The sequence below is a fragment of the Rhamphochromis sp. 'chilingali' genome, assembly GCF_963969265.1.
Source record: "Rhamphochromis sp. 'chilingali' genome assembly, chromosome: 1".
NCBI classification, from domain to species: Eukaryota; Metazoa; Chordata; class Actinopteri; order Cichliformes; family Cichlidae; genus Rhamphochromis; species Rhamphochromis sp. 'chilingali'.
In genome coordinates, this window is record NC_137929.1 from 35121836 (window position 1) to 35137742 (window position 15907).

At 40.9% G+C, this 15907-nt stretch overlaps 1 protein-coding gene across 1 annotated transcript; it reads right to left on the reverse strand.

Annotated features, from left to right (window-relative positions):
* Positions 1-201: 201 nt before the first annotated feature.
* LOC308407820 (uncharacterized protein) lies at positions 202-5646 on the reverse strand (the record flags this gene model as incomplete). Its single annotated transcript, XM_080899719.1, has 6 exons — positions 202-218; positions 295-672; positions 765-805; positions 902-933; positions 1076-1204; positions 5527-5646. 6 exons carry the CDS (start codon positions 5644-5646, stop codon positions 202-204), a joined length of 717 nt encoding a protein of 238 aa, XP_080755845.1.
* Positions 5647-15907: the final 10261 nt, after the last annotated feature.

Sequence of the window (15907 nt, forward strand, 5' to 3'; positions counted from 1 at the left end):
TTCTGAAGCACATTTTGAAATTATTTATAAAGCCCACATTGTTTTTTGGACACCACTTAGACAACCAGTGGTTTAAGGAATGCACGCGGCTAAAGTCCGTAGTCCAGCAAGGGAGAGGACCAGAGAAAGCTACATCGTCTGACATTCTTTTGGCAAAGTTACAGACTGATTCTATATTGACTTTAGTGACCTCTGATTGCTCTAACTGGGTGTCATTACTGCCAACGTGAATTATAATTTTATTGAATTTACGTTTACTCTTAGCAAGCAGTTTTAAATTTCCCTCAATGTCACCTGCTCTGGCCCTTGGAAGACAAATGACTCTGGTTGCTGGTGTCTCTAGCTTCACATGTCTCAGAGCAAAATCGCCAATTACCAGAGTGTGTTTGTGGCCGAGTAGGTAAAAATTGTTATTGTCTGTGTATTTCACACCTCTGTGTGGCTGTATATCACTCATTTTTACCCGTTTATTACCCCCATTCCCAGTTACTTCCATTGTGTCGATTCTAGCTCTTTTTTTGCTCTTCTCATCATTAATCTGTTCGCCCTTATGAGGGTGATCAACATCTGACCCTGGCATCAAAGGTTGTGGACATTTTTCAGTGGTTGGAGCTTCAGCAGTGGGTACCGCGTTGGTGTTGTGTAAAGCTTCTGCAGCACTGGAATTCTCCACTGGAAATTTAAATCAAAACAGTCATGAAATCACTTTAAACTGTCATTCTGACAGTACACCAGTCAGTTTCTTATAATGTTTTCAATCTTACATTTCTTTTTCCTGTAGAACAGAAGATAAGCACCGCTAGATCTAGGGAGAGCAATGGGAAAAGAAGGTAAGGTCATTTACCAAGGTCAGTTATTTAGAAAGTCTTTGGTGGGAAAGAAACTACAGATAAAAACGTACATCTTAACATTGTCCAGCTGGTGTGGTCTGAACTGAAGGTGTTAATGAAAAGAACAGAAAGTTGATCAGTTACAGGCTATATAGTTTTTCCATCAAGCACAGAAGTACATAAATTTGTGTTAATGTTTTAATGCTTTGGGAACAGCAACACTAAAGCAAAGCGATCAGACTTACCGGTTTTACATTGTTATCATTGAAAATGAACCATTTGTCCTCATCCTGAGATTTGATTGTTACTGTGTAATGTCCAGATATCAGCTCACCAGAGTGCTCCAGAAATGCATACAGCTCATAGATCTGATTCTGCAGTTGAAAATAGAAAACAAAAAATCAGTATCATGAATGAGGAAATAAAATGTTGTGGTGAAAGCCTTAATAAATTGCAAAAAGTTTATTCTGTTTATCTGGACGTATCATTTTCAGTGGGAGAAAATGTCACTCATCCAAGTGACTTCTTCAGTTTCAGCAGACTGCAAGTTTCCCTAACTGTATATATAGTACATTTGAACGGAATCAACCTTTTGGGTTGTGGTGAAACAATAAATATTCAGTCCATTAATATCCATCAATCTAACCAGTTGGAGGCTAGATGTTGCTGCCACTAATGTTCACAGTGGAGCATCCGATGATTAGTAGCCCTGACTCCAGGCCACCCTGTCCTAACACAATATGGAGTTCTTGGTCCCAACCTAAACAAAGTTTAATCTGTTCCACCTGCTTCTAGACTTCACCTAGTGTATGAGGCAAGGCCAGAGACTTAAAGTAAAAAAAAAAAAAACACCTTTATACCATGGGTGGCAGATTTTACATTTTCTGTCTAACCAGCCCATGAGCAAAGCAAGGTTTTGTATAGCAGTCCCTCGCCAACCCTCTTGGGCCATAACTTGCATTGACAAAGGCAATCTAAAGTTGTGTGAAATGATTGCCCTCTTCTTGATTTCCTATTTTTTGCACGTCAAAAAAACACTTGTCACGCTTAAATGTTTCAGCTCGTCGAAGAAATTATTAAAGAATAAAAAATATTAGACAAGGATAACACAAATAAGAGAAAATTATTTGAGTAATTGAGTAAAAGGAAAAGGTTGCTATAAAGCCATTTTTAAAACTGTGCGATCCAAGAGGTCACAAAAGACCGCAAAACAACATGGCCATACTTAAGGTTAGTATTTATGACTCCACCATAAAAAAAAGAGACTGGGCAAAAACGGCCTGCATGGTAGAATTCCAAGACAAAACTACTGCTGAGCAAAAAGAACATAAAGGCTCATCTCAGCTTTCCCAGATAACATCTTGATGATCCCCAAGACTTTTGGGAAAATACTCTGTGAACTAACAAAAAAAAATGTGAACTTTTTGGAAGGTATGTGTCTCATTATATCTGGCGTAAAAGTAACACACTCAGGGGGAGGTGTGGTCTATGAGGTCGCTCGGTCGGACAGGGGAGGGGCCACGCAGATTTATCACCTCAATCTCCTTAAAGGGTGAAGAGAGGCTGAAACCGCTTCTCTGGTAAGCCTGGTTAAGGAGAGAGATGAGTTGGGGCCGGAGGTATCAAATTCCATCATCCGATGACCATCTCACACAGGCCCAGAGAGCGGACGTTGTCACGTTACAACAGCGTTTTGCTGATGTGTTCTCCCCCCTGCCCGGCTGAACGTCTCTCATTGAGCATCATTTTGAAACGCAGCCTGGCGTGACGGTGCGTTCACGGCCCTACAGGCTTCCTGAGCATAAACCGTTCAGAGGGAATTGGCTGAAATGCTGAAAATGGGAGTGATAGAAGAGTCGCACAGCGCCTGGTGTAGCCCCATCGTTCTTGTGGTGAAGAAGGATGGGTCTATACGGTTCTGTGTTGACTATTGCAAGGTGAATGAAGTGTCACACTTTGATGCTTATCCCATGCCCCGGGTCGACGAGCTCCCGGATCGGTTGGGCACGGCCCGTTTTTTCACGACACTGGATTTAATCAAGGGCTACTGGCAGATTCCCTTGTCTGCCGAGTCCAAGGAGAAAACGGCCTTCTCCACTCTGTACGGTTTGTACCAATTCGTTACACTTCCGTTCGGCTTGTTCAGAGCCCCTGCCACCTTTCAGCGCCTCATGGACCGGGTGCTGCGTCCGCATGTTGCATATGCTGCTGCCTACCTGGATGACGTGATCATCCACAGTGGCACCTGGGCGGAGCATGTGCAGCGGGTGGCCGCGGTCCTGGAGTCCCTGAGGAGGGCGGGGCTCACGGCCAACCCGAAGAAGTGTGCGGTTGGACGGAGGGAGATGCAGTATCCTGGGGACCACTTGGGGGGCAGGCAGGTGCGTCCACAGGTGGAGAAGACGGCAGCTATCGCATCCTGCCCGTGCCCCAAGACTAAAAAGGAGGTGAGACGGTTTCTGGGGCTGGCAGGTTACTACCGCCGTTTCGTGCCGGGGTTTGCGCAGCTGACCAGCCCCTTGACCGATCTCACCCGACAGGGTGTTCCGACTCCCTTCGCTATTACCTCCTGGGGCGCTCATTCACCCTCTGCTCAGACCACGCCCCGCTGCAGTGGCTCCACCGCATGAAGGATGGCAACGCTGGATCACCCGGTGGTATCTGGCTTTACAGCCCTTTAAGTTCAAGGTGGTCCATAGGCCGGGGGCGCAGATGGCTGTGGCCGATTTCCTCTCTCGCTAGCGGGGGGGGGAGTAGGTACGGCCGGATGGGTCCCCGGCCTCAGTCGGGCGGTGGGGGTGTGTGGCGGAGGTTTGGTCCCGGGCGCGGCTGCACGGGAGGAGTGGTGTGGTGAGCTCAACGGGGCGGTGCTGGAGACGCAGGTGAGAACAGCTGATGGCGTTTTGGACTGATGATGGTTTCCTTCCCTTTTATAGTGAGACGGGAGAGGTGCGGAGGGGAGCGGGAAATCGGCTGAGACCGACAGCTGTCAGACTGTAGTCGGTCATAACACAGGAAACTATAAATAAACGTAGCATCTGGAGACAAAGACCTGTGCGTGTGTGTACCTGTGTGTAGTGCATTTCACACACACTATTTCAGAAAAGAACATTATACCAACAGTAACATATAATGGTGGTAGTGTGGTAGTGTGGGGCTGGTTTGCTGCCTCAGGACCTGAAAGACTTCCTGTGGTAAATGGAACCATGAATTAAGCTGTTACCAAAACATCTTGAGAAGGAATGTCCAGCCATCAGTTAGTGACCTTAAGTTGAAGTGTACTAAGGCTCTTCAGAAGGACAATGATCCAAAACGCACCAGCCAGTCCACCCCTGAATAGCTTAATAAAAATCAAAATGAAGACTTTGGAATGGCCAAGTCAAAGTCTTGACCTGAATCCAGTTGAGATGCTGTGGCATGACCTTAAAAAGGCAGAAAACTCTCCAGTGTGACTTAGTTACAACATTTCTGCAAAGATTGATTGCGAGTTATTGCAAAGACTTGATTGCATTTATTGCTACTAACGGTGGCCCAACCAGTTGTTAAATTTAGGCGTAATCCCTTTTTCACACAGGGCCACGTAGGTTTGGATCCACCCCACTAAAAATATACACCTTCAAATCAGTCTTTTAAATTGTATCCTAAAACTTACTATTTTAGTCAGGCTTTTGATTCAAAATAGTTGGTTATTTCGTGGCTAATTATGCTGTTTACCCATATTGTTTCTTGTCCTCCTTTTAACTGTTTTATTTTAATTGTCCTATGCTATTGCTCTGACCCACTCTGAAGCACTTTGGTCAACTTTGTTGTATTATTATGTGCTAAAGAAATAAATTTTGATTTCATTTCATTTCATTTCATTTAAAAACTGCATTTTGTCTTTTCTTGTGTTGTCTTTGTCTAATATTTAAATTAGTTTGATCTGACTACATGTGACAAACATACAAAAAAAGAGAAAGAAAATAAGGAAATTGGAAAACACTTTTTCACACCACTGATATTCTAATAACCAGATCCCGATGATCATATTAAAAGTGGTGGTAAATCAAACCAGCCCATCAGCTCAAAAGTGCAGGCAAAATGTTCAATAATCAGATTACCAGTCCAGCCCTGGTCCTATGACTGCAGCGTTTTCCCTCCAATAGCACCTTCATGGTTGGTCCATTAGCTACTAAGATGGTTACTGGGTGAGCCCCAAGCCTCTCTCCCAGTAACCATTTTAGTCAGTGGTGCCACCCAGTGCAGGAGCACTTTCCCTGAACAGTGTAAAGCAAGTTGAAGGGTAATGACAGGAAACTACAGCACTGTCTCTTGCAGACATCCACTTTGTGTTCCTGTTTCTGTTCTCTCCCTGAGTTTGCTTCTCTACCCAGTCCTATGTAGGCCTTCTTAATCATTACACCTGCAGCTCTACACCACAAGTGCCGATTGACCCTTGGCAGCCTGTCCCCCAGCAGCACATTAGCTCTTTTAACCTTTTATAAGACTACCTAATTGTATAAATGAGCCAATCTTGAGTCTTTAAAGCATGCAGCCTGGCAGAATATCCCATTAAACAGAAAAACAGTTAAAAATGAACAAAATGAATAAAGCTCTAAAACAAATAAAACATAAATTATACAAAAACATTTAAAATACAATGAGAAATTAAAAAAATGCAAATTACATCAATTGAATATTCTGTCTTGTGACATACCTTTATTTGTAGGATGTCAGGAATCCTCACTTTACAATTTATTTTAACATAGCGCCTGCAACTGTGGTCAAACTTATATCTCTTCAACAGCAGAGTCAGAACTTCTGGATCATGGCTCATTTCCGTTTCCTAATTAATGCAGATGCACCAAAATAAAGATGAATAATTATCAGAACCTACATAAAAATATAATGTTTATACGACATGTTTCAAAATTATTCAGTTTTAAAAAGGGAAACTGTTTCTGTGGAAAACAAAACAAAATAAAGCCCCAAAATGACACTAAATATTGGTGACTGTCAAACCTTGAGTTGCTGAGCAGCTGAACAGGGGACTATGTTTACATACAGTTCAAATGTAATTCAAAGTTTTGTTTAAGATTCCTTTATTTACTTATTGATTGATTGATTGATTGATTGATTGATTTTGTCAAACACTATTTTTCTGTACAGAACACAAGAGATCGGAATAGAGATATAAAAAGATTTTAAAAAAATAGATGGCCAGGACAAATTTTCCCTGGCATGGTCTCAGTGTCTACCACCTGCTGACAATCCTACACCCAAGGCTCATTATCTGGCAGTCTGCTGGCCACTGTTTAAGATGGTGGTTCAGAGTTTCTCATCGCTGGACTGTTGTATTGACACACATTAGTGTAACCCTGGCCGTAGCAATCTCTTGTGTTTTCCCAGTGATTTTCTTGGTTTTAATTATTCCCCCATCTGTCTGTATATAGATTTCCCTGAACCTGTTCCTGAGCTTTTCCTCCACCGCAGGAGTTACTTTTTAACTCCATCCATCCATCAATCTATCCACTTGAACAATAAAAAAAAAAACAAAAAAACACACACCCACTGAACTGGCATTATTAGCCATTACCACCAGTGTGCATATCACCTTAAATCCAATGCCTTTGGGCATAAATCATGTATTTCTTAGTAACTCACTATTTCAGCATCAGCTTTTTTTCCACACTGATGACAGTACAGCTGGTTTTCTCCCCAAATGTCTACTTTTTTGAAAAAATCAATAACTCCTTTCTCCTGGAAAAAGAAGAAAAAATTATGTCACTTGAACACACTTCTAATCAGCACAGGCCCCTGGGACATTTCCTTTACTGCAACATATTACAATGCTCAACACATTGTGTTCTATTTTATATTTTAAAAGATCAAAATCGTTATAATAAAATGCTTAACTTGGCATCTGCTATGTAAGTGGCCTATTTATACAACTCAATAACAAATAAAATCACATTTCAGAGTTTACAGTGGGTTCCTTACCACACTATAGTCTTGATTGTCTTGCTCCATTTTAAGAGGCAGACTCCAGAATGGGTCTCTGGTGTGTGTGGTGTGTTTTAAATGCTTACATCTATTCTGATGAGTAAGCTCTCCTTTAAATATCTAAATGTTCAAAAAATACAGAGACATCTGATAAGCCCGAAATAAAGTTATATAAATGTACAGGGATCATCTTAAAACAACATCTACAGGATAATGAAATTACCTGTGAAGCCTCAGGTCCCGTCTGTCTTAAAATCTTCTCCAAGTACTCAGCAGCATCACATTGTTCATTTACTGAGATTGTGAGGAGAAAGAAAAACATAATGTATGTAGTTCCTGTACAGCTGGGTTTTCAGGTTTGGTTTAACTCATTCTTGATCAGTCCAAAGCAGAAAGACATAAAATTTAAATTCTTAAAGTGGCTATGACAAAACATCATATCAAGTTACCACTAACTCGATAAGATGTTTTACGAAGTGTAATTTTACATTCTCAAGTTTCCTTAGACTTGATAACAGATACTGCACCTCTGATGTTCAGTTTTTTTATGATCCGACATGTGTCTCCTTTAGAACTCGCTAAGGTGGTAAATAGGTCTCCAAGAAGTGGATCAATATATTCATTGTCACCGTTTGCAGAGTATCTATTTAAAAATAAATAAATTAAACATAACAAACACAAAACATAGAGCTTTTCTTTTCCTTTTTTTAAAATATAAAATTCTGTAACAGACCTTTGCACTGCTTCTCTGAAGTCTAAGGTCATGAACAACACCTGCAGAACACTGTTCAAGTAACATGTTGCTCCTTGGTTTACCAACCCATGGAATCTTTCGTCTGTTGGAGAGTGATAATAAGTATCACACGTAGTTTTATCTTTTTGGATCAAATGCTGGCTTTGCAGATACAGCTGTGCGTCTTACCAGAACGGTTAACGCCATCCATTGTGGCTCCTTTGATGTGCTAAAAAATATCACCCCATTACATACAGCCTACTTTAAACTACAAAAGATTTTTTTTAAAAAGTCATGATCTGATTATAAATTTAAAGGCAGACAAAAAGAAACAAAATTAATATACCTCTAGTTTTTAGAATCAGGCGGTGTCGTTGACAGACCTTCCTGCTGTTTAACCGAAATTCTGCTTATTTCAAACCTTGCAGCAACTCACTTTCTCTTTCGCTGGACGCCACACCTACGGCTGCATTCATAAGAAATTGTCACTACGCACGCGTTTTCAGCTTTCTGCCGTCACGTAGCTCTTATATCCGGATATTTAACTCTCCTGCTCTTATCTTTACACCTGTAGATCCTTCTTGTTTGTCTTCATAGTTTCGACGTAAAATATATTTTGACACCTGTTACAGTGACCTCCTGGACGGTTTCCTTCCATAAAGTTTATATTCAAATCAAGAATAGCTGAAAACATAGTGAGAGCCTTGTTGCTGCATTTTAATCAAAGAGCCACTGAAGTGAGCAAGTTTTCAGCAGAGAACATAGAAATAAAGCGTCAACAATATTATCTTTGATAAAACCGTAAACGTTATTGATTTGTCAGAGCCACCTTCATCATTCACCTCTGTGTACTTCCTGTTTTACTTTGCCCGTCTCCCGTCAGTGTAGAGTTCACTCCTGCCGTGTCTTGTTATGATTATCAGTGTCACCCGTGTGCTCCCACTTCCCTCGTTAACCCTCTGCGTATTTATGTCTGCGTCTCCCTCAGTTCTGTGTCGCGTTCTCCCTCATGCTGTGTGTCAGTCTCCCGGTGTTTCTTGGTGAGCTTTATATTTAGTTTTTCCCAGTTTAGTTTTGTATTACTCGTGATCTGTCTTTCCAGCAATAAAGCTGTGCTCTCTGAGTTTATTCCCCGTGTCCCCGTGAGTTTGAGTTTGGGTCCTCTCCTGCCTGCCACACAGCCGAATCATGACACATTTATCTTTGATAAAACCGTAAACGTTATTGATTTGTCAGAGCCACCTTCATCATTCATTTTCATTACATTTGCTGTACAGAGACATCAGACGAAGTAGTTTTTGTTTCTGTGAAAAATTATTCATTTTTCGACTTTTCATTTTAGTCATCAAGGAATTAACATTGCAATAAAAGTCAATGGATATCTCAGATACGATGTATATTGGATATATTTGGATTTTATTGAGATCAGCATGTCTGTGTACGGAGTAAAATATATTCCGTTTTAGAGACACTTTATTCATGAACAGTAAACACACATTGCCACGATGGTTGTGATCTTTATACAGCTCCGTCAGGCTGCCAGTCCTCCTTGAACCCGCACCACCAGTTGGATAACAGACAGGTGCAGAATTCCATATGAAGACAGACGGACGGTGTCCCCCTCCAGCCGCTGGTTTGCGAAGATCATCTGTAGATCATCTGTACAACCGCAGCGTCACAATCAAAATCAAAATGTTTGGTTATTTTAGTCGAAAGATAAACGTTATTCAAACGCGTGGTATAAGTACAATTTTACATGACTTTATCTACAGTCTGTTGTTGTGTTCAGCAGCGTGCACACAACTGCAAAGATACAGCCGAACTCTGCATTTCGCCCCCGTGTTTACTCTACCTGTGCTGTCGGGAAACTTCTCAGCTACTTTCTTCCTCAGCTGTAGCACGGTCATTTTCATCATCTTCTCCTCCGTGTCGCAGAGGTCAATTATCTTCATCTCGCCTTCAATCCCAAAAACCTTGACCTGGTAGACTTCACCCATGGTTTGTGTTTTTTGTGGGGTGTTTTTCGGGAGAGGTCAAAACGAGTCCTGTGTACTTAACTCTGAACAACAGCTGAAGCTCTTTTTATTATTCACCCGCCACCAAATGGGTTTCTCTTTCGCTTTTCATCAGAATCATGTTAAGTACGATTTCTAGTTTGTAATCATGCTTGATAATGGTCAAGCACGATCAGTCTGCTTTTATTCTGTTTGTTTTATTGATATTGAAATCAATATTGAGAGTCTATTAGATCAACACAACTAAAAGACGATTGTGTTGATCACACAATGAACATATAACTTTGATTTCCCTAAAATGCAAAAACAAGACCTGGGAGCCCAAGTGCTAGGCTAATGAGAGTGTATTCAGCTATATCAGGACGGATGTTTGCAGTTCTCTCGTCGACTCTGTTGTTTGTTTGATCAGTGATCAGTATTTCCCCCTCGTTTCAATAACTAGTACAGTATATGTTACTGTGTTTTGTAGGCTACACACGATATTAAGCTGATACTTAAATACTTGAGGTGCATGTTGTTGTGATTAAATTGAACTGAATTGCCACTCCCTGAAGACGTGGTGCGCTTTATGGAAAACCACACTAAAAAAAGGTTTTCAGTTTACTTGATTTTATTGTGTGCATCGGTCCCACATAATTTGAATAAGTTTGACTGACTTAATTTAATTAAGTAATTAATGCTTGTCAAATCAAGGTATTTTATTTACATCAGGTTATATTTAAAAAGTTATATACATACTATTTATATGTTACCATAATATCAATGTATTGCATAAAGCCAATATATTTTAAATTTTAACACCAACTTGTGGTACCAATGATATTGTGTAATGTAAACACTTTGCAATTATGTTCCTGCACAAGAACCTATGGCTTAAAATCCTACTTAATTTTTTCAATGTAAATATTAACTGATCATTATTGACAAAAAAAGCAAAGACTGAGTGCTGCCCAACAATTCATCTTTATTAAACTGCAACAGCAGTGAAAGCAGGAAGCTGCCATGAACAACCCCCAAATCACATCCATATAAACTTGTTAACACATTTTTAAAGATAGCCTGCAGAAATAACTTGTCACGGTTCTGGGTCATTGTAAGGAAGAGGACTCCCTTACTGCATTTATTTATATTATATGTATAGCACTTTAGAGCACACCTTTCACTTTATTAAAAGCACCTTATCAAGCAATTTATGAGCATTGCACTTTAAGCATGGATTTGCACACAAGAAGTTTAAATATTTATTGACTATTTATTGGGAATTTTAAAATCAGCTGGTAGCCTTATTTCAGATCCTGCACAGCTGCTCCTCGTCAAGGAATGTGGTGGTTGTCTGTCAGGAGAGAAGAATGGTGATTGAGATTGTGATTAAGGTTTACCAGTAAGGAAAACTAATGCAAATGTGTGTGTGTGAAATCTGGAGAAAAGTGGTGCAAATAAGTGTTTGTAAGTTAATGATTACTCACCTTTCTTGCCTGTGTCCTCTTCAAGGTGTTTGGGCAAATGTTTCCCTGGGGGTCCAGACACCATTTAAAGGTTCCGGGAGAGACCATTGGTAAAGAGAGTGTGGTGAATCTTTGTGCTTGGGTTTCTGGGTTTTTATAATATTGGGTTTGGTGTAACATTAAAGTGTGAAATATTTATTAATATGTAAATGTAAAAATGTATTTATGTATTTATTTATTCTAATTAATATATTGTATACTGTGGTGGAAGGTTGGGATTTAAGAATTTACCTGAGATTGGAATAATGGTTAAGTCTGTGACAGCTGAACATATTTAAGGCTGCCAGTTGTCATTAGAGGGTGGATTATTTTTGTGCTGTGAAGAAGCTCGACAAGTTAATTGTTGTAAGGAGAGCCGTATAGCAAATAAATATTTTGTTCCACTACACTTGCCCTGGTCTGTCTCACTGTGTTTCCAGCCACTAAGGGCTGCCCTGTTACAGTCATGTTGACCCAGCTTTCTGTTTTTCATGCTTTGGTGTTTTTCTAGATTATGATTTATGATTTGATTTATTAGTGAAACTATTGTGATTATTATTTAGTAGACTTTGGTCAGTGTCAAGTCTGTCTCTCTATCTAGTCCGTGTCTTAGTAAAGTGTGTTTTGTTTCCTGTTTTACTTTGAAGGTTCTTGTTCCTGTCTGATGTCAGTGTTCCGGCTTTGCTCTCCCTGTCTCGTTAGGTCTTATTTCTCCCAGCTGTGTCCCCCTTCTGTCTCTAATTCCTTGATGACTCCTTCAGTGTATTTAAGCCCAGTGTGTCTTTATGTCAGTGTCGCGTCGTTAATGTCTGTTCACCCTCACCTGCTGTGTGTTCATGATTTCCAGTCCCCCTGCATCTCAGTTTAGAGTTTTGTTTGCTTTTGTGAGTTTTATTTTATGTTGAAGTTTTGTTCCAGCAATAAAGCTGCATTTTCAGTTGAAACCTCGTTTCCTAAGAGTCCTGCATTTTGGGTACTCCTGCCTGCCTGCCACACAGCCGACCATGACATAACTAGAAGAAAAATTTAAAGCATTTACAAATATTTTACAAAAAACTGACCTGAGCAGCAAAAAAATGAAAGTGCTTATGGATGATCCTGTCATCTCTTACATATAACATTTGTATTTATTACACAACTGAAGATTTAAACTAAAACAAAATTTAAACTAAATTAAGACTACCTGGAAAAAAAGCAACAAGCTTTTATGAATAAACAGGTTTACACAAATATAACTTAATTTTTTAAACATTACTACAGCTCCTGAAGTTTCAATAGCATAAGAGAGAAAGCAGCAAGCTGGTATGAATGACCTCAAGTCTTCACACGTTTAAAGAACTATATTATTTGACAACAATTTCAGCTTCTGTACAAGTATTTACCTGTACAAAATTTCAACTAAATTGAGCCTTAAATTACATTGTCACATAACTAATACCAAACACCTATGAATCATAATCTTCCTTTTAAACATAGAAGCAGGGCATTAAGGTTGACTCAGAACATATTGCTAAAAATCGTCAGTAAAAATGTTTTACAATATGATACAAAAAGGAAAAATCATCCTGCATTGCAGTCACATGAGATTACAAAAAGATTACATGTTGAAATGATTTAAATGTTTTGTTCATGCCTATGTTTTGGACCATTTAAATGTTGAATACACTCAAATCACTTTTTTCCCTTTAAGTTCTTGTCAGTGTCTCATTCTGAGTGGAGGGTTTTTCCTTCTTTAATTTGAGTTACCACTGCCAGTCTCCTTACGATCCTAACTGAACCCAAGAAGAGTAGATTCTGAAATATTGTTTTTTTTCTTGACTTTGGATGACAGATTAGTGTGGATTTGACTGATTTTTTTGACTACTGAGTTAAAAAGGGGGACAATTAGTGGCGAGCCAGCCAGGAGATTAGCATAGGTTCCTTTGTAAGTGCGCAAGCGCCATTAGCGTGCTGCCTGCTGTAACCCTAATTTCCTTCGGGATTAATAAAGTATTCTGATTCTGATAGTGGTTTACCTCCAACTCATATGACACACTGAGTGATATGTTTATTTTCGAAAATGGCACTTGACCTTTGTGAATGCTTTAGAGTTGATAGCCAGAAAACCCTGCTTATTACAGGTATTGAAAGACACCGTAGTGAACATGATATAACTAATGTTTTCGAAGTCAATGGTAAGATCTCTAACATCGTCAGGGTCCCTGATGAGTCACATCAGCCCGAAGGCAGAACACTTATAGTGTACGAGTCTGAACAGGCTATTTTAAAGATAGACCCTTCCACCTTAGGGGAAGTTGTCAGCCCTGTAGACCTTACAGTGAAATGGGTTTCCAAAACCGTCAGAGATATCACCCAAAAAGAAATGGGCAAAGAAGTGGCCCGTAGATACCTGAAGAAACTTGAGTTTATGGGGGGCAGTGGGAGAGCAGGCTTCCTTAGTATTTTCCAAGGCGAGTTGCAGGCCAGCCCCACACCCCATACTCAGACACGATCACCCGTTGACCATAACATTAATATGACAGCTGACAACATTCCCAATACTGATTCAAGCAAACCCGTAGAACCCACAAGTGCTTTCAGCCCACGTACTGATGCTTTTGCTGGTCCAGTACATGTAGACGAGAGCATCTACAACCCTTCGCATATTCAGAAAGTAGTGGTTGAACATGTTATTCGTAATGAGCCAAGTCACGCACCCCTTGCTCATGCTAAGATACGTACCTTCTCAGGCCGACTTCCACGGCCCAATGGTGAAGTCGTCTATGAGACATGGCGTACCCAAGTCGATCTTCTACTCAGTGACCCTTTTCTGACTGATAGGGCATCAGTCAGAAAAGGGTCAAAGTGAGGAACATACTTGAGAGCTTACTTAGCCCTGCATCTGAAGTTGTAAAGCCTCTGGGGGTCACTGCACCACCAAGTGCTTATGTCACTCAGCTTGATTCAGCCTTTGGAGTTGTTGAGGACGGTGAAGAGCTTTTCACTGCCTTTCTTGGCTCTAATCAAAACAGCGGAGAAAACCCATCTGCCTTCTTGAACCGTCTTCACAGCCTCCTCGCTCGAGTCATTTCTAGAGGGGGAGCCCCTCCTGCAAATGTAAATGAACTGCTTCTTAAGCAATTCATTAGAGGTTGTTGGGACCAAAGCTTGATAATAAGTCTCCAGCTTGAAGCAAAAAAGAGCTTTCCACCCTCATTTCCAGAGCTTCTCCTCATGTTGAGAACTGAGGAAGAGCGTCGTTCAGCCAAGTTGGACCGCATGAAGAAACATTTGGGTGTAACAAAAGCTGCTGCACATGCACACTCAGTTTTTAGTATGCCCACCTTTGACCAAGCACCACTTGCGACTCCTACTCCAACTGACAGTGAAGCTGTGAAACTCGAACAAAAAGTTAATGAGCTCACAAAGCAAGTTGAACAGTTAACTTTAACTCAAAGGCCAAGGATCACCACCCATGTACTGAACCTCTTGTGAGCACTAAATCCAAATCTGTGAACCCAAAGCCGGATGAAACTGCCAAGCTTGAATGTCAAATAACTGCGTTGACCAAACAAGTCCAAATGCTTTTCCAAAGCCAAAGACATTCAACCAAACCTGAGAAATATGAGCCCAAAAATTCTCTAGCTGTCAACACCAGAAACTCACAGGCTTTTGCTAAAGTCCCTGGCACACCTAGGGAATGGTTTTGCTTTAAGTGTGGGGAAGAAAATCATATTGCAGTAAGCTGCACAAATGAAGCTAATCCCACACTTGTCCGAGAAAAGCATGCAGAGTTGAGAAAGAAACAGGCTGATTTTGCTGCACGACAGGCCACGGCCCCGTTTGCTTTAAACTAGTGGCAGCTCCTGTCGTGGGACACCCAGGAACTGAAACTCTTGATTCCCCCAGTCCCGAGACAATAGCTTGTGGTCCTGAAGTGCAAATCACAGAACCCATTCATCCCATAGACAGCCTAGATCCTAACTTCCTCTTGTCTCAAGGTCTCATAGGCCCACGCTGTGCAGCCTCAGTACTCGTTGACGGGGTGCCCTGTGAATCCATAATGGACTCAGTCTCACAGGTTACGACCATTTCTGAGTCTTTTCACAAGATGCACCTTTCCCACCTTCCCATCCAGCCAATACATGCTCTTCTTGAAATTGAAGGAGCAGGAGGGCAAAACGTGCCATACTTGGGTTATGTTCAGACTTGCGTTACATTTCCCGAAAACATTGCAGGCAAAGAACAACAGTTTGCTGTTTTGGCCCTTGTTATTCCTGAGTGTCACTTTAACAGTAGAATTCCGCTGTTGATAGGGACAAATGTGCTTTTACGAGTTTATGGACAGTTAGTACATCAAGATGGTCCCAAGTTCATTCGTAAGCTACACTCTAAGCAGTTTGCAACGATCCTTCAACATGTACAAAGAAATGATACTCATTCCTGCCCTGTCATGTTGCATAGCAAAGGGGCAGTGACAATCCCTGCAAGACACAAACAATGCCTAATGGGAAATGTGAGGTTAAGACAGAACAACCGGAACACAAGTTTTGTCCTTGAGCCACATGAGCAATACAAGTTACCAGGTGGATTGCTTCTTGAATCGGCTTTAGTAGACATTCCTTTTAATTCCAGCAGTAAAGTACCTGTCATTGTACACAATATTAGCGAACATGCTGTTACGTTGCAGTCAAATAGCATTGTCGCTCAAGCTTGTGCAGCCCAACATGTTTCCCCACTAGCATCGAGTCAAACTTGGAATCCTCCAAGTCGAAATGAACCAAGCAGTGACAACCTCACATTCAACCTTGATGATTCTCCCATCCCAGAGCAATGGAAAGAGCGAATTCTGGGAAAACTGAGATCCATCCCTGAAGTTTTTGC